The sequence below is a fragment of the Erythrolamprus reginae genome, chromosome 2, assembly GCF_031021105.1.
Source record: "Erythrolamprus reginae isolate rEryReg1 chromosome 2, rEryReg1.hap1, whole genome shotgun sequence".
Classification (NCBI taxonomy): domain Eukaryota; kingdom Metazoa; phylum Chordata; class Lepidosauria; order Squamata; family Dipsadidae; genus Erythrolamprus; species Erythrolamprus reginae.
The window spans coordinates 149,230,219-149,250,252 of NC_091951.1; the positions used below are offsets into that span (position 1 = coordinate 149,230,219).

Below are 20,034 nucleotides of genomic sequence, written 5' to 3' on the forward strand. Positions count from 1 at the left end.
GAGGAAGGAAGCAAGGAAACTTATGAAAGGGGAGAGTAAGAGAGGAATGAGTGAAGGGAGGGAGGGAGGGAAGAAGGTGGGAAGGAGAAAGAAAAGAAGAAATAGAGGAAGGGAAGGTAAAAGAGAGAAAGAAAAAGAGCAAGAAAGAAAGCTGCAAGCACCCCCCCGAGCCCCCCAGGCCGGCTGCAACCTTTTAAAACACGCGCGCCGCTTCGCAGCTGTCTCCTGAAGCCGAACGCGGAAGTTAGCGTTTGGCTTCAGGAGACAGCTCCTTGGCGCTTGTATCTCGAATTTGGGCTTGTAAGTAGAACAAAAATATCTCTCCCCTCCCAGCTCTTATCTCGAGTTGCTCTTAAGTAGAGCAGCTCTTATGTCGGGGTTCCACTGTACAGCTTCCTCCTTAAACCCTGTGCCCTTCGATAATTATGAAGAACTGAAATAGATTAATTAGTATTGCAAGAACTATTTCAGTGTTTTCAATTTGCCTGTACACTTGATGGAGAATCACAATGGGTAATATGTTACACTGCAGTGGGATCTGGTGATAAGAGAGGGGATTCAAATAAAAATGTTGTTCTACAATCTCTCAAGAGACATTAAAAGCCCCCGCACAAAGCACTTCCCCTTGAATCAGATATATTTTCTTTTATGTATGCTGAGAGCATACGCACCAAAGACAAATTCCTTGTGTGTCCAATCATACTAAAATTCTATTCTGTTCTGTTCATAACCATAGCAAGAAACTGACTTGACTATATTTCAGGACAGGTAATGCTTTGTTAAGGGTTCCCAAAGTCATTACAATTCACTTATTTTTTTAGAAAGTTCAGTATTGAAAAGGTTTGAAATTGATTGATCATAGAGAAATGCATAATATGTATTGTGTTTCCCTGAAATAAGACCCTGTCTTATATTTTTTTTGAACCCTGAAATAAGTGGTTGGCCTTATTGCCATGCACTCAAAAGCCTGATTGGGCTTCTTATCAAGGGATGTCTTATTTTAGGGGAAACAGTAGCTAATGACCAAAAACCTTAAATGTGAGGAACAAACCCTTGTAAATGCATCGTCTTAATAGTATTTTGCTCCCCCTTCAATACACACATACACTGAGCTTGGTTGTTTTTTGCAGATATTCTATTATTATGCCAACATGCTTAGTGCAAGGTTGTTGGGACTTTTATATGTATAGATATTTTATATCTATATATATATAGCTTGGTTGTGGTATGGTACCTTGATTTTGGTATTGTTTTTTCCATGTTTCGCTGCTGCTGCTTCTTACAAATCTTGGATATTGGGTGCTGTGGGGCTATTTCTTCCTTTCCTTGACTTTTGGTTGTATCTTTTTAAAAGTGGTGTACAAATAGGCTTTAAATTTATGTCTGTTGATGGCTGATTTGTCAGAATGCCAACTTTCCAGAAATTCCCTAGCACAGTTATGGAGAACCATTTTTTTCCTTGGGTGCCGAAAGAGTGTGGGCGTGCACTATTGCACATGCATGTGCCCACACCCATAATTTAATGCATAGGGAGGGCTAAACAGCTTCCCATGTCCCCAGGAGGGCCTCTGGAGGCCAGAAATGGCCTGTTTCCCAACTTCTGGTGGGTCCAGTAAACTCATGTTTCACCCTCCCCAGGCTCCAAAGGCTTCCCTGCAGCTGGGAGAGGGTAAAAACACCCTCCCCCATTCCCCCAGAGGCTCTCTGGAAGCCAAAAACACCTTCCCAGAGCCTCTGTGTGAGCCAAAAATCAGCTGGCCAGCACACACATGCATGTTGGAGCTGAGCTAGGGCAATGGCTCACATGTCACCAGATAAGGCTCCGCGTGCCACCTATGGCACCCATGCCAAAGGTTCGCCATCACTGCCGTAGCATTTTTTGTTTTGGCTTGATCTAAAATATCTATAGTTTCCTATCTGAGACACTAAAGATTATAGCAGTCACAATGTAGAACAGACAGGAAGAAGATTGGCAGAACACATTCCAGAGTATCAGCTGACAATCAGATATACAGCACCCTGTTCTGATCTGATTTACTGATTTAAAGTATATATTCTGTTATACAGGTAGTCCTTGAGCCTGCCCATTCCATTCGTAGCCTGAGGATTCATGAGAGTGAATCTCACACCTTGAACCCAATTGCTCCCTCCTTTCACCCATGCATTTGCTAATCAAATACAGTGATCCCCCGGTTATTGCGTCCCCGACCATTGCGAACAGGGTAATTCGCGATTTTTCAACCCGGAAGTCAAAACACCATCTGCGCATGCGTGCCCTTTTTTCTATGGGCACGCATGCGTAGATGGCGCCCGGCAGATCAGCTGCTGGGCGGCTTCCCTGGGTCTTCCCCCTCTTGCTGGTGGGAGGGCGAAGCCCCCCCCAGCACCCGCTCGCCCGCCCTTCGCCCGGGAAGTTCGCCAGGAGTCAGCGGAGCACGTCGCAACTGTTTTAAAACGATCGGAGCTTTCCAATGAGTCCCGAAGACAAACGTCAAACTTCCGCGTTTGTCTTCGGGACTCATTGAAAAGCCGCGCGGGTGTTTTAAAACGTCCCCGCCGACATGGGGGGCTCGCTAGCACCCCCCCAGACCCAGGTTGGGGGTTCGGGGGGTTGCTAGCGAGCCCCCCATGTCGGCGGCGACGTTTTAAAACAGCCGCGCCGCCCCCAATCTTCGGCTCCTCGCTAGCGCTGCGGAAGTTAAAAACACCATCTGCACATGCGCAGATGGTGTTTTTACTTCCGCAGCGCTACTTCGCGAAAACCCGCTCGTTGCAGGGGGTCCTGGAACGGAACCCTCGCAACGAGCGGGGGATCACTGTACATGGCTTGTTAAATGCACTTGAAGTATTTCAGGGTGGGGAAAGCCATGAGGGGCTTACTGATGGAACAGGCCATCTGCTGACCCACTGAAATACCTCATGCTCCCCAAATTGTGTGCCCCTCTGCAGTTCCATTCACTCCTCTGCTGTGGGACTCCCCCAGCTTGTTGCACACTGAAATTGGGCCTTAGGTCCAGTCCCCAGTTCCATTTTGCCCAGCAAGGGCAAACAAATGTGGTGGTGGTGGTGCAAGATTTATAGTTTGGGGCCTCATTTAGAAACGATAGGGGGCGTTGATCACATAACTTCCAACTTTCGCTACAGGAGTGCTTCTAACCTGGGAATAATAATAATAATAATAATAATTATTATTATTATTATTATTATTATTAGTATTAGTATTAGTATTATTATTAGTAGTATTATTAATTTATTATTATTATTTATTAGATTTGTATGCCGCCCCTCTCCGAAGACTTGGGGTAGCTCACAACAATAATAGAAACAATATAACAGTGAAACAAATCTAATATTAAAAATAAAACATATATAAAACCCCAGCAATTAAAACCATACAACACATACATACCAAACATAAAATATAAAAGCCTGGGGGAGGATATCTCAGTTCCCCCATGCCTGGTGATAAAGGTGGGTCTTGAGTAATTTGCGAAATTTACTTGTATTGATTTAAAAAGAAAAACAAACCCAAAAAAACCCCACCTTAGTGCTGGTTTGGCCCAAAGCATTTTCTTTTCTTTTTAAAACTGTCACTGGTTATTTTTTAGTAATAAGGTAGTGGCTAAAATCCAGATTTTGGTTTGTTTGTTTTTCTAAAGTGTATCCCAACCCAGAAAAATCTTAAAAGGTAAACTGAAAAAAACATGAAACACTTCTCAACCTTTTGCAATGAATAATGAATATTTGCCACATAGTTTTAAAGTATCAGATCTTCCCACTATTTTAACAAGATTGGTGCCTTTCTATGGTTGTGCTGTTTGAAACTTCCAATTAAGCTTTCGGTACCCAAAACATAAAGCTGGCGGCACCAGCTGTAAGTTATATTATGAATGCTCTCAAATATTTTATTTTTCATCTCTTTTATGCTGAGGTTCTATTACTTCTAATCTATAGCAAACTGGGGAACTACTTGCAGCCTCTCCCGGATAGAAATACGTTGGTTAGAGTTATTCATGCAATAGGAATCTTCAACCAGTATTTCTGTAGTGAACCACAAGTGAACTCTCTCTGAAGACAGACTAGAAGTAGCAGGTGGGAGGTTGTGCGTATTCAGAAGTACTCTAGACATACAGCACTTCTCTGCTGTTTATTCAAATAAAGCCGTCTCTCCCCCCCCCCCCAGGCTTCTGTACGAGCCCATTGCTTAAGAGTTTTCGATTTGTTAAATGAAAACGTATTTTCTTAAGCTTGTAAAGAAGCCTGGAGAAAAAGCTGTTTTCATAGATAGTAAAATAAGATAAAACACTACCCTCGCATGAAGTCTGAAGCACTTGCCGAATCATTTTTCAGTTCAAAGGGGTTAGCACAAAAAGCAGCTGCTAAAGTGCTAATTAGAACTACCGGTAGTAGTTGAAACACATCTCACTTGTGCAGAAAATAATTTGCCCAGGTTCGCTTGGTGCACCAGTTGCGGCCCTATTTGGACCGGGAGTCACTGCTCACAGTCACTCATGCCCTCATCACCTCGAGGTTCGACAACTGTAACGCTCTTTACATGGGGCTACCTTTCAAAAGTGTTCGGAAACTTCAGATCATGCAGAATGCAGCTGCGACAGCAATCATGGGCTTTCCTAAATATGCCCATGTCACACCAACACTCCGCAGTCTGCACTGGTTGCCGATCAGTTTCTGGTCACAATTCAAAGTGTTGGTTATGACCTATAAAGCCCTTCATGGCATCGGACCAGAATATCTCTGGGACTGTCTTCTGTCACACGAATCCCAGCGACTGACTAGGTCCCACAGAGTTGGCCTTCTCCGGGTCCTGTCGACTAAACAATGTCGTCTGGCGGGCCCCTGGGGAAGAGCCTTCTCTGTGGCCCTCTGGAATCAACTCCCCTCGGAGATCAGGACTGCCCCCACCCTCCTCACCTTTCACAAACTCCTTAAAACCCACCTCTGTTGTCAGGCATGGGGAAATTGATTCCCCCGGGCCGTTCCATTTTATGTATGGTTTGTTTGGGATGTATGATTGTTTTTTTACATTAATGGTTTTAAAACTGTTTTCAGTCATTAGATTTGTACTGTATTTTGTTGTTGTGAGCCGCTCCGAGTTTCCGGAGAGGGGCGGCATACAAATCTAATAAATAAAATCTTAGGGTAGCTCCTGGGGGGGGGGGGATCTACTTCTAAATGAGTTGTCCAATGACTCTTTATGACTAAAGGGTTTGTTTTCTTTAATAACATTGTGGTTGTTGAAGACAGCTTTTGGAGCTCCTGCTTGATGAATTCTCTTGGCACGTAGACTGATGTTTTTCCAATATCGAGAAAACACTTTTCTAATTCCCTTGCTTTTATTAACTTTTTCATCATCTAATGTTATCACAGATATTTTGTTCTGCTGGTATGATTTTGGAATTATGTTGTGTTATCATCCAAATAGCCTGATTTACAGCTCCCTCAGTGCAGGCTGTGGTGCAGCTATGGGGTTGGAATTCAGACCCCACAGGCTGCTGAAATGGCCACATAGGAGATGATGAGGAAAATAGTAAACAAGCCCAACTTTAATATAACTAAATGCTTATTTTTCACGTTATAAGCACAGAATCATTAAAATGAGTAACTCATAAAACAGTTAGTTGCAACTTTTTATCATATTAGCCTGAATGCTTAAAAAAATAAATAAACCTAGTTTGCCTTATTGAATAATAGAAATGTGCTGTGCTTAAGCTTGAATGTCTGAAGTGTTTCTTCTGTATCATTTTCTAAGCGTGCAAGGTCTTCTTACACATGTTCAGAGCATCAAGTACAAGCAATTGTGAAGCATAAAATGGCTATGAGATAAAGGAGAACAGCCTACCTGCTGTGGCCTAGAGGTGGAGCTCTTGCCTCACAATCAGGAGGTTGTGAGTTTGATCCTGAGTAGAGGTAGATGTAGGCTCACATATTTGGGCAGGAGGTTGGACTAGATGACCTGCAAGGTCCCTTCCAACTCTGTTAATCTGTTAAATCTAGTTTCATGCCTCTGAATTAAAATAACCTAGTCATCTAAGATGATTAGGAATGACCAGGAAATTAAGACCTTTATATCCCAGGCCTAAAATTATTTAGGTACACCCCTTAGACCAAAACAGCCTGCCAAGGAATGAAAGAGCTATAGCCGTGATGGCAAACCTATGGCATGTGTGCCACAAGTAGCACACAGAGCCATATCAGTGGGCATGTGAGCTTAGGTCTGATGTGCATATGTGGACCAGTCATCTGATTTTCAAGCCTTCTGGGCCTACTATGTGTTCTGCCGGACTCTCTGGTAGGAGCCTCCCAAAAATTCAAAGGTACAAATTTCAGACACACACACGTTTGAAAATTCAAAACAATGTTCTTTATCACAAAATTCAAAATAAACTAAGCACTCTTTTTATATTGCAAAGAGCACTCATCCCAAAACAACCTGGTAGTTTGTACAAGTCCCTTATCAGTTTGTAAGTACTTAGCTTGCAGCTGTGAAGAAAGTCACAGCCCTTCTTCTTCCCCGAAGTGAAACACATTTTGCTCTGCTTTGGTTTCAAAGTGGTGAAAAGTCAACAAACAAAAGCCAGAGTCAGCAAGACATTCATGAAACACAATGATCAGATAATTCTCCACAATGGCCAAACCCACATGCTGCTATTTATAGCAGCAGCACTAATTACAGCAGCCCCACCCAACCACAGGTGGCCTCATTTTCTCTTGTAATAATCCTTTAGTTGTTGCTTCCTATGCATCACTCTACGCATGCGTGGATGTGTCATTAATTCTTGTTCAGAATCCAGACATGATACAGATGATTGATCTCCTCCTGGGCTGTCTGCCAAACTCTCCTCCTCCCTGTCACTCAGGCCTCCTTGGTCAGAGGAGACTTCGTCGGCAGATTCCACTGGGAGCAAAACAGGCCTGCAGCATGTGGATGTCTCCCCCACATCCACCTGCACATTCCTTGGGGCAGGAGCTGGGCCAGAGCTAACCACAACACTATGAGTTGGGAAACAACCTGTTTTCAGCCCCCGATGGGGTGGGGAAGGCCGCTTTTGCCCTCCCCAGGTTCCTAAAAAGGCTCTGAAGCCTGGGGAAAGTGAAAATCGGTGTGGCATCATGTGCCAGGAGCGGGTGGGGGGTCACACATGCATGTGGAGGGCACATAAAATTATGGGTGTGGGCATGCATGCGTGTGACCCTCACATCCACTTCACTTTTGGCATGCGAACCAAAAAAGGTTTGCCACCACTGAACTATAGTCTATAGAATATTAATAAAGGCTGCTTTTACATTATTATTCATCATCTTCATCTACTGGGTATTGTACAGCAACTTAGAATAAACTTCTAATATGGCAGCACGCAGCCAATAGGAGCTTTTAAAAGTTGGGGCTAATGGTCATGGCTTGTATTGAAACTACGGAGGAGACCTAGAAATGCTGTTCTCCTAACTTTTCCTCTTCGTTCTTCTCCCAGATTCTGACTGGCGTCATACTGGATGTGCTTGCAGAACAATACCCCAGTGAGTTCAGTGTTCCAGAGGTTCAGAGAGCCTGGGCCAAGATGAGGACCCTCATCTACACTCATGTGACGGCTGCGTACAAGGAGGTGGGCTGGATGCACTTTCCAAACTCAATAACGGGAGTGTAATGTGGCAGGGCAGGCTTGGGTAAGGTGACCAGACGTCTCGCTTTTGGCGGGACAGTCACGATTTTTAATAATTTGTCCCGTGTCCCGTGGGTTTTTTTTAAAAGCCCCGATTTTCCTTTCTCTGGACTGCCCAGAATGAATAAAGCATTTATTTATTTTATTTATTTTATTATTTATTTTATTTATTTTATTATTTATTTTATTATTTATTTTATTTATTTTATTTATTTTATTTATTTTATTTATTTTATTTATTTTATTTATTTTATTTATTTTATTTATTTTATTTATTTTATTTATTTTATTGTTTGTTTTGTTTGTTTTGTTTGTTTTGTTTGTTTTGTTTGTTTTGTTTGTTTTGTTTGTTTTGTTTGTTTTGTTTGTTTTGTTTGTTTTGTTTGTTTTGTTTGTTTTGTTTGTTTTGTTTGTTTTGTTTGTTTTGTTTGTTTTGTTTGTTTTGTTTGTTTTGTTTGTTTTGTTTGTTTTGTTTGTTTTGTTTGTTTTGTTTGTTTTGTTTGTTTTGTTTGTTTTGTTTGTTTTGTTTGTTTTGTTTGTTTTGTTTGTTTTGTTTGTTTTGTTTGTTTTGTTTGTTTTGTTTGTTTTGTTTGTTTTGTTTGTTTTGTTTGTTTTGTTTGTTTTGTTTGTTTTGTTTGTTTTGTTTGTTTTGTTTGTTTTGTTTGTTTTGTTTGTTTTGTTTGTTTTGTTTGTTTTGTTTGTTTTGTTTGTTTTGTTTGTTTTGTTTGTTTTGTTTGTTTTGTTTGTTTTGTTTGTTTTGTTTGTTTTGTTTATTAGATTTGTATGCCGCCCTTCTCCGTAGACTCGGGGCGGCTCACAACAAGAATAAAACAATATATAACAAATCTAATAATTAAAAGTCACTAAAAACCCCTTATTAAAAAAGATAACATACACACAAACATACCATGCATAAACTGTATAGGCCCGGGGCAGATGTCTCAGTTCCCCCATGCCTGACAGCAGAGGTGGGTTTCCTTTCTCAAGCTTTTAATACCGACAAGAGGGAAGTTCAAAAGTAATGTTAGAAAGTATTACGGCACTTCAAAGAAAGAGTAGTGGAAGCTTGAAACCAACTTCCAGCCAAGATAGTGGGCTAATCATCAGTAAATGAGTTTAATTTTGCTTGGGATAAACACATGTCCATCATCTGACAAAAAATAAATAAATAAATAAATAAAATATAGAAATAATAATTAAAATTAATTAATCAATTAAAAAGAAAACAAAAAAAAACCCCAAACCTAAAGGGCAGACTCAATGGGCCATTTGGCCTTTTATCTGCCATTGGTTTTCTATGTTTCTAATTGTAATATAATTTATTTAGGATTACTATATTGACTTGATTCAATTCCATGTGTGTGATTGCAGCCTGTATGCCAGACCTCCTCCCAGTGCCCAGAGAAAGAAAACTCTTTATTCACTCTGGGCAGTACAGAGTGAATAAAATCCATGCTATGGGTTGCTTTGCACATGCCCAACAGAGAGAGAGACACACAGAGAGAGTGGCAGAGACAGAGACAGAGAGATTGGAGAGTTGGAGAAGAGACTGAGCACGCACCTCTCCAGCATTGGGGATGGTGGGGGGAAGAGTGCTGCTTCCAATATAAGAAACAGCCTGAAAGCAAAACAGGCAAGCTACTTTGCTCTCTTCCCTTGTCTTACTGTTTTTATGCTTTACAAAAATGGGAAAGATAATAAATTGGTAGAAGTACCGGACTGGGAAGCAATACACAAAAACAAACATTGAGATAAAAGTCTGTACAGATTTTTCAGTTGTCCGTCATTGTCGTCCCTCCTCCTCAGTGGTGTCCCTCTTTACCGAAGTTATAATCTGGTCACTTTACGCTGGGGATTCCCGCACAATTTCACCTTGATTCTCATGACCCGTCACCCCTTCGCTCTACTTGCAAATAGGCTCATATGCATAACTCTGTAGGTAGTCCAGTGCTTGGCCTTTTAGAGAGATAGGCAATTGTCTGCACTGTACTACAGCCATCTCCAATCTTTTTGGCGGGGGGAAGAGGGGGGTTATTCTGCATGAGCAGTGGGTGAACCCATGCAGCTCCATTTGGGCCAGCAGCAGGTACATGCGCCCGTCCCTCACCCCAATGGAGCTTCATGTGCGCAACTTGCCCACTGCTTCCATGGCCCGGGCATTTGGGACCCCCTGCTGCATTGTATTAGCATGAGTAATTGTGTTAGAATGGAAAACCAGTGTAAAGGAGATGAAATGCGTTCAGTCGTGACTTTTAGAATTAACAGATTTGTTAATACGGTGCTAGGATGTATGATCTTATTAAGAATCTTGCAGCACCTTTTAATGGTAGTTGGTAGTTGTATAAACCTTTGTGGATCTGAGTCCTTTTCATCAAGTAAAGTGGACAATGATCCAACTATGATGCAATAAATCTTTTCTTTTAAAGTATTGCAAGAGTCTTTATTTGCTTCAGCAGAAGCCCGTTACCATTCTAAAGGCTATTAGTTTATGGTAATAGCTTTCGGAATGTATTTACAGTGGTACCTCATCTTACGAAAGCCTCTTCTAATGAACTTTTCAAGATATGAACCCGGTGTTTAAGATTTTTCTGCCTCTTCTTCCGAACTATTTTCACCTTACAAACCCAAGCAGCTGCTGCTGGGATGAAGGGGTTTCTTTTTTTTCCCTTTTTTGAAGAAAGAAAAGGGAGGGGCAGCTTGGAGGAATAAAGATTTTGCATGCTTGCAAAGGCACTGAAACGCTGTCTTTTTAAGAAAGAAAATGGAGGGGCAGCTTGGAGGAGTAAAGATTTTGCATGCTTGCAAAGGCACTGAAACAGTGTCTTTTGAAGAAAGAAAAGGGAGGGGCGCCCCCCTTGCCTTTCTTCCTTCCCACTCACCCTTTAGCCTAGCCTTGCTTCTCCCCCCCGCCCCCTTTAGCTGCTCCTCCCTGCCCTCTGTTCGCCTCCCTTCTAAAGTTTGGGATTTTCCTGAAGGATTTGCACGCATTATTTGCTTTTACATTGATTCCTATGGGAAACATTGTTTCATCTTACGAACTTTTCACCTTACGAACCTCCTCCTGGAACCAATTAAGTTCGTATGATGAGGTACCACTGTATTTCAGATTTACTTATTTCAGCTTGATGTTAATAGAAGTATTTAATTCGCAATCCATCCAGAAAAAAGTATAATTCTACAAATCTTCCACTGATGGATGGGCATGATGTCTTATCAGGCTGGTGATTTTCACTACCGTACACCTGACTCCTCTGCAGTCTTTCTATAGCCCAGGAAATTCAATTCATTCTTAGTGGAATTATAAAATAGCTTAATCTTTCTTAGAGCAATCCCTAGCTTCAAAATTAAATCCTCCCAGATTATAAATAATAAGAAACCAGGTGATCTCTGCCCACTGAATCATCCCACTTCATCTCTCCCTCCAAACTCAGTTATATTTTTATTCCTTCACCGTGCTGATGCGTTTACACTTTTCAAAAGCTGTGATTCACCTCCGTGATCTACTTTGGTGGCAAAGCATGTCAGTTTTGGCCTATTTTCAGAGATATTAGATGAGTTGCACTGGGATTCCCCTTCCGGTATTGATTCATACTGGGTTAGACAGAACAAAGAATTAGTCAGCGAGGCTGATGTAGAAAGGAATCTGCCTGGGCTCTGGATGGTCTCCCAAAGGCAATGCCGCCTCCACAATGAATCAGCACATGGTAGGCAGTTTAAAGTGTGGCACATACGGAAAGCAGTAAGTGGGAGACAAGGAAGATACAATGAGCCTGTGACATTGTTTGGCTCTTCCTGAAAAATCTGCTTTAACTGGATTGAATGAGCCAATTCAGCAAAAACATGTGCACAGGGTTGCAGCACCGGGACACGACTGGGCCCGTCCGGGGGCAGGGCAAGGGAAACAGGCGAGCAAAGGCCCTGCACAGCTGGCCCGAAGTCCATGCAAAGTCCTCCGGCCAAGCTGGGTTAGGGGCAGGGAGGGTGAGTCAGTAGTGGAGCACTCGCAATCCCCTACCTCCAGCTTCTTCCCAAGGGGGCTGGTTGGGAGGGAAAAAAGCGGGACATTTTTCAAAGGGTGCAGGACATGGGACAAATGATGAAAAAGCGGGACTGTCCCACTGAGAGCGGGACATCTGGTCACCTTATTCGAGATAACATTCTACAACTGGTAAATTTATAAGTTACTTTATTCTTCCCTGGCTGGATTTGCGTCTTTCTTAAGACTTGCAAGTGTATTCAGGGATTTTCAGAATACGCTCTCTATTCTTTAATGCCGAAAAGACAAGTTCTCCCATATCAAAAGAAATGGCCTTAGCTAAGGAGGAGAAAAAATATATTTTCCTGAAGTTAAAAAAGAGGCCTAAGCTCTTTTAAAATGCTAATAATGAAGCCTAACATTCCAGGTAACTGAGTAGTGGGGACAAGCTGCATTATTTTGCCCCGGAAGCGGAGTAAAGACACTGAGACAGTGTATGGGTTAAATATAGGGTCACTTTATTAAATTAGCATAAATTTTAAAAATGTAACTTTAAATACGTAAATTTAAATATTCAAAAAATTCAACTATAAACAAAGGACCTGCAGAGGCCAAAAACTAACAGGGCGGAAATTCCTGCCAGAACCTTCCTGGGAAACATTGGGCAAAACTCCTTGCTGAACCAGGTGAAGGTAGCCACCTTCACCTGGATCCGAGCCACGCCCTTCGGCGTGTGGGAGGAGCTCACCCTCCAATCCCTGAGGGAAATTGGATCCAGTGAGTCCCATGGCATCCTCTCTCCAATCCCCGACGTTGTAACAACCTATAGTTCATGGAGAGAGGCAGTCCATCATGCATTTAAAAGATGCCCAAAGGAGCATGCACAGTCGCTCCTACTGGCCAATTTCCGCCCCTAACCTGCCCACCCCAGTGACCAGAGGGAAGCCTAATTAAAATATCTATATAGCGCTGCACGCCCTAACCATTCCATCCATACCGTCAGTGTGGAATAGGCGGAAAAACGGCCGCCTCTAAAGGGGAAGCTGCAAAAAATTCCTATTCGGCCCCGAAGCGACCTCTTTCAGACACACTGTTGATAGCGGAGGGCGGGCGGATGTTCGCTTCAGGATCCAGCAGGGCAAGGAGGAGGTCCTGCTCGGACCGCCCTTAAATAGGGCGATCCAGGACTTCCCCCCAGGCCCTGCATGCAGCGCGCCTCGTTGGTGCACTGCCAAAAGCCGAACTTCCGGTTTCACTAGAAACCGGAAGTTTGGAGCTCCGCAGAGCTCAAGGCAGCATCCCCCAGCTCCGGGGGCAATTTCGGCCGGCGGTTTAAGCTGCCGACCGGGCATTTCTGTGAGAAAATGAAAGGAAGAAGCAATTACTTTAACATAGGGTGTCTTAATACAGTATTGGTAAGTTTAAGAGATGAAGATTAGTGGGGGGGGGAGGGAGAATTTTGTATTCTTGTATTTGTATTCTTTTGTAGCATAATAATCACATTAACAGTCCGTGCTTAAATTCATAAAATATTTCAGCCAGCTGAAGAATGTTCAATTAAAAATCTGGTGTTTACCTCAGCACAGAATGAAATGTATATCTAAGACAAATGGAATTCTATACTACTCTTTGAATCAGACAGCTAGAAATTCCTAACAACACCAAACACACACACACACTTACATACACACTTACAAACAATGTCTGATTCCAAACAGTAATTATCAAGACTTTTGTTTCAGTTTACATTTCACCTCTCCCAGTCCAAGCAAGGATAGACAGAAGGTTGCCTTCAACACATTTGTGTGTGCCATCAGACCTATTTTTTAAAAAGAAAATTACATTTCTCTGTTTATTTTTAAATTAAAATGACTGTATCGTGAAGAAAGCCATGGAAATTGAATGGCCGTATGCTTTAAAATATCAGAAGAAGCAGAGGATTATGTTCAGGAAGAGAGCACCAGCAAAAAACAACAACAACCCCCCAAAATACTGACTCAGAATTCAGATGGAGCTCTTATGGATTAGAAAGGAAAATAATACAAACACACACACACATACACACACACACACTTACTTTTCTTTTTGTCACAAGGATTCTCCAGTGAAAAATACTTCTGACAAGATGACAGCAGTCAGGGTAAACGTCTGATTCTCCTTGACTGTGTTCAACTGGGGAGTTCTTAGCTTTTTAAAACCAGATGTCTGCCTTCAGCCCACCTACAGGGAAACCGTGGAGGGAGGGAGGGAGAATACCTTTGTATTTTTCTGCCGCCAAACCTACAATTACAATGCTTGGCACATTGTTGTGTCCAATTCTGAAATGCAACTGATAGCTGTGCAACTTTGCATGTGGGTCAGATTTAAATAAGGATTTCTCTTATTAAACCAATGAAGCCAAAGTTCTAAATATATACAGCATATAGCAGAGGTGGGTAATTAATTTTGCCATGGGTCCGCATGAGAAAGTGGGATGGTTTTAGAGGGCCGGACTAATATAATTAACTCAATTCTACCCTTTTCCTTGTTTTCTTTCTCCCAAATTACCCCCCCCCCCATACATACACACACACACACACACGAAGAGCGCAAAACTCCCCCTGTTCCTTATTTATTTATTTGCCCCTTCGCTCTCCTCCCCCTCCTCCCTTCACTTCCTCACCCACGCTGCCCCTCCCCAGCAGCCTACACCCCCATTCCCAGCTGGTCCCGCCCCCGCATTATCACAATAACACTCACTTATGGCACAATAACACCCAATATGGCATGAAGCCGCCCGCCAGCCTTCCTCCCCTCTGTGTCGGCCCCCTCCGCCTCCCCCAGCAGCCCTCCGCCCTTGCATCTTATTCTCTGGCTGGCCGCGCAACCTGTTCCCGCTGCTGCTGCCCTGAGCCTCAGCAACTGCCCCCCTCCAAACCCGCTGCCTTTTGTCCAGCACCACAGAGAGGAGAGAGCTGTGAGGAAGGAAGGATTTTTGCTTTCCTGCGGCAAAACGGGACTAAAAAGTGTGACCCCGATTTGTCCCGCGATGGTAGGGCTCTAAGAGAGCCTTGTTGGTGAGTGGGTTTTTTGTCCTGTTCATTCGAGGCGCTTGTTCCCCCACACACTCCATGGCTTCCTCCTCCAGGAAACCGGTCACAGATAGCGGGCGGGCCGCCCTTTGCCCAAGTCTGGCATATAGGTTGCAATCACACGCATGAAATTGAATCAAGTCAATACAGTCAACCTAAATAAATTATATTACAATTAGAAACATAGCAAACCAATGGCACAAAAAAGCCCTAATGGCCCATTGAGTCTGCCCTTTAGGTTTGGGGGTTTTTTGTTTCCTTTTTAATTGATTAATTAATTTTAATTATTATTTCTATATTTTATTTATTTTTATTTTATTTTTAATTTTTTTGTCAGATGATGGACATGTGTTTATCCCAAGCAAAATTAAACTCAGTTACTGATGATTAGTTGGTTTCAAGCTTCCACTACTCTTTCTTTGAAGTATCGTAATACTTTGTAACATTAGTTTTGAACTTCCCTGCTGTCGGTATTAAAAGCTTGATTTGGGAATCCTTAATACCATGAAATTTGCATGCATGGGACCACATTTCTTTGGCAATTTTAAATGCTTCAGTAATGAGGTTTCGTATCAGCAGGCATTCTGAAATAAGTGACACACGTCAACTCAATTAAGCCATTAAAATGCGGATTTGCTTGAAATTATGTTTTCAGCACATGTTCAGAATATACTTCCCAAAAATTATTCGAGAGAGTGGATCTGCACCTCCGGTTGCATGTTAATAGGCAGCCTATCACTCTCCTCTTCCTCTCTTGCATTTCTTATTTTTCCTGAGTACTTTTAAACAACGTGCAGAATAACTGAAAACATCTCTGGGTCTAGACAGGAAATCATAAAATATCTAGTGCAGGGTAGGTTCAGGTTCCTACCCACCGGTAGAAAAATGGGAGTTGCACATGCAGCTCCAGGTGGTCCGACGTGCTCGCATGTGCGTCCCAGTGAGATTTTGCTTCTGCACATGTGCAGGAAGTAAAATATCGCTGGGATGTATGGACACCCAAAGCTGCGCACGCAGGGCACCAGTAGCAGCGGGAACAGCAACCCCCGCCTGATGCACGGGTGTCCAACTCATATAATCATGGCGTCATCATATGGCGTACTGGGACTCCCCCCCCCTTTGCTGAACTGGGTGTGGGCGTGGCCAATGCGTGATGCATGCAGCCCGCGGGCCTGGAGTTTGACAGCCCTGACCTAGTGGCAAGACCCATTTTCTTAACACAACCTTGGTGAAATAATAAACAGAGAAAGAATTTGTTAAATATGTGCATATAAATGAAAAAGGGTTCCTAAGGTTCTGTATTTGCATGTTAGCCTCTGATTGGCTGTTCGTTCTGGCGGGAAACTTGTTACCATGTCAAAAGAGGTTTGTTACTTTGCGAAACATATAAATAGTTAGAGACGCGCCACTTTCCCTCAGAGAGAGATTTTGCCTGTACCTTTAACCGACCTATTTTCCTTGCCTGTTCTGACTAAAGAAAAATAAAGACTGCTAATTTACCAATTTTTCAGAATTCCATAAGTCAGTCATTGCTCATCATCCAGTTGACCAGTAAGAAAGTGCAAAATATTTTCACCTCTCGCTTTGGTGCATAAATGAGATTATAGGGGAGAATCTTTATAGGGAAGCAAAATCTGAAATTGATCTATTCAAGATTGAGAGTATTAGGTCAGTTTATTACATGGGTTTGCGGGTCATTTAGCTGAGTCATTCAGACATTAGTGATGTCATTTATATAGTCTCGAGATGTTAAAGACAGGTAGTCCTCGACTTACAACCGTTCGTTTAGTGACCTATGACTGTTTTTCACACTTATGACAGTTGTAGCATCCTCTTGGTCATGTGATCAAAATTCAGATGCTTGGCAACTGACTCATATTTGTTTTCAAAAGAGCCCTGGGGAATTTCAGTAGGGTTCCAAAATTCAAGAGTAGCTCATTCAAGCAACCTTTTGATGTTGTCTCAGCCATCTGTACAGTTATTCCGTGGAAGGAATTGTATTTAAATCCCCCAACTATGTGTTGTTTTCCCCATGAAATTAGCATTTCCGCAGAAAGAGAGTGCCAGTTATGTAGAACCTTATAATTGGATCATTCAGCCACACAAAAGATAATCATGTTTTAAGTAGTTCTCAGATAACTGAGTTGACATTGGAAAGGGACTTGAATCTTCCAATATACCAATACACTAGTTTATTGCCCATATTATATGATGCTCTCAAAGTCAGAGATGACAAGGTGAAATGGTATGTGGGAATGACCTTGGGAGGCAGGAGAAAGCGTTATAGCCAGGAGAGTAGTCAGAAAGGAAATTTAGGTGTGGCAAAGAAGGGATGTTCTCTAATTTCTTGGCATAGAAAGGTGACAGGGAAGAATTTTTTTTTTAACCAAGTACATATTGGTAGTATACAAAGATATAACAATGTTACATCACATCAGCAAGATTGACATCAGCCTTAGCAAGAGAACTAAAGATAATAATTAGTGGGTCTGATTGGTTTTTAAAAAAAATAGCATTGGGTTTAGTTTTTTAAATTGATTGGATTTAGACAATGATATTGTATTGTTCTACTTTTTATGTGTTGTAAGCCGCCCCGAGTCCTCGGAGAGGGGTGGCATATAAATCCAATTAAATAAATAAATAAAACACTTGTCAAATTAATATACAATCAATATTTTGGCATATTTTGTTTCTGGCTATGAAATATAATAAATCTCTATCTTCAAAAAGCGTATTAGTAAAACATTTGGTATACTCATTTATTGCTACTGCTATTTTGCAGAAATAATGTTTACTAAACATTATAATGTTTACTAAACATTATTTAGTTGCAGGCAGAAATTGGTATCAGCAACCTGAAAAATTACCACCCAGAAAGAGGATATGCATGTTCAGAAATATGTTTATAATTCATTATATTTTTTAAAATCTGTCTGTTTTAATATAAAAAGGATATATAGCTCAAATTTAAATTCTACCGAATAAATAATTTAAAAAACCAAGGAAATTAAAAGGGAAGAGAGAAAGAAAGGAAGACTGAATTGTGACTTTGGTTGGTGAGTCTGTAAATATATTTTGAGCCAGCTGCACCATGTTTCATCCTATCTGCATTCCAAGTCTTTCCTCCCTCTCTTGACCTCAGAAGCAACAAATATTTTAAAATTAAAATTCTTGGAAACCAGAGTTCATTTATTTCTTCTGTTTTCTCTGTGCCCAGTAGATATGTCATAGATTGCATCATACCATGTTTACTCTGCTGAATGCCTTGCATAGTTCTAGTGGCTTGCATTGTGTTTTGGGTGGAATTAGTTGGATTGTCTGAGAACCCATCGGCTGATGTTCCTCAAGAAAATTATAGCACTCTAGAGGTCAGGGAACACCCTTGTTTGTGGTGGCACAGAGAGCTGGAGTTGCAATCATCCAGTGATGATCAAATAAGCGGCAAGCTTCAGGGATAAAATCAGGGGTGGGCTGCTGCCTGGACGGGGTGGAACGCAGTGGGGTAGCGAAAATGGAGCTCGACTCCAGAGCACCCCATTTGCACTGAAAGATGTTGAAAGAAAATGCAGGGTGTCCTGCATAAGCCACGCCCACAGCATGGTTGTAAAAAATTTGGCAGCCCTTCACTGGGTAAAATTCAGCAGGTTCTGGAGAACTGGGAGCAGAAATTTTGAATAGTTTGGAGAACCAGTAGCGTAAATTTTGAATAGTTCAGAGAACCAGCAAATACCACCTCTGGCTGGCCCCAGAGTGGGGTGGGGATGTAGACTTTGCAATATCCTTCCCACAGGAATGGGGAGGGAATGGGGATTTTGCAGTATCCTTCCCCTGGAGTGAAGTGGGAATGGAAATTTTGCAGTATCCTTCCCCTGCCACCCCCACCAAGCCACGCCCACAGAACTGGTAGTAAAAAAAAATGGATTTCACCATTGGCAAGCTTCCATGTACAGATACAGTATCTAAGAGATGCATCAGAAACAACAACTTGAAATGACTGAAGGTCTTACAAAACACCAGCTTCAGCGACATTCAAAACAGTCAGGGGTGTAATGTGAAAATTTTCCCTAACAGTTCTGTGGGTGTGGCTTATTTTTTGAGTGTGGCTTGAGGTCAGGTGGGCATGGCATCAGGTGGCCATGGCTTGGTAGTCAGGTGACCAGGTGGGCAGGGCCAACTTGTAAAATGTGGTGAAACTTATTTAACAACGCTCTTGCCAAAATTTTGTGCACAATTATGGTCATAAATTTTCTTTCTTTCTTTCTTTCTTTCCTTCTTTCTTTCTCTCTCTCTCTCTCTCTCTTTCTTTCTTTCTTTTTTCCTTTCCTTCCTTCCTTCCTTTCTTCTTTCTTTCTTTTTTCCTTCCTTCCTTCCTTCCTTCCTTTCTCTCTTTCTTTCAATGGTGGGAGAAGGAAGAAAGTGCTCTGGGAGGGTGGGCCCAACAGTTGCGCATGAGACCCCTGTCATGGGCTTTTCAGAGAGGCAAAAATCCCATCACATGCTCCAGTGTATATTAAAAAGTGTAAAGGATAATAATAATAATTTAATAATTTATTAGATTTGTATGCCGCCCCTCTCCGAAGAGCAGCATATAAATTTCCTAAATAAAATAAAATACCATGGAATAATCTTACATCAAGAAGAATAATCTTAGATTCCACTTGTATTCTGCCAGTTTCACATCTGTCATGTTAGCCTTTAAAATTTAGAACAATGCAGAGCCTTGAAGGTGGCTGCTTTGATCCATTTTTGCCTGGCATTCAAACTGGTTTGGAGGAACTTGCCTAAGTGCCATAAGTTGCCTGAGTGGTGTGGTGTTACCTGGGTGATGGGAACTTGCCTGAGTTCCCATCACCCATTTGGGAAAGTAAAATGGGCAGCATGGCTTTCAGTCAAACCCACTCTGATCTTTTTGTGGACTGTCTTAGGAACTGCTACATTAACATACAATTTTCTAAAAGCTCTGCTCCTACATTGGAAGGAAGGACTCTAAAAGCCATGATGGTAGATTTGGGCCTTTCCTCTTAGCAGCCATCCTGAAAGCTTCTTCATCCATTTCAGTCTGATCCATTTCTAGCAAAGAATTCCTTAAATAAATATTTGTAGCTGATGATGAATTAAGGGAGGATCAATAAATACAAGTTCAAGATAAGAATGGATAACTGTTGGCTGTAAGGCCAAAGAACGCCCTTGATGGTTGTGCCAGACAATGAACAAAACAATGATTTGGGGCGTACATTGTTCATTGGGCCGATGTTTCTAAATGCTGTTAAATGATTACTATGTTTATATTTGAGATACTCAGCTTCCA

The 20,034-nt window shown here is 42.0% G+C and overlaps 1 protein-coding gene across 1 annotated transcript in view; it reads left to right on the plus strand.

Annotated features, from left to right (window-relative positions):
- The window catches only part of CYGB (cytoglobin), an 83,501-nt gene that overhangs the window by 39,288 nt on the left and 24,179 nt on the right, over positions 1-20,034 (plus strand). The window contains exon 3 of the mRNA XM_070739847.1: positions 7,491-7,622. Within this exon, the coding sequence (XP_070595948.1) occupies positions 7,491-7,622 (132 nt within the window). The remainder of the gene's footprint in view (positions 1-7,490; positions 7,623-20,034) is intronic.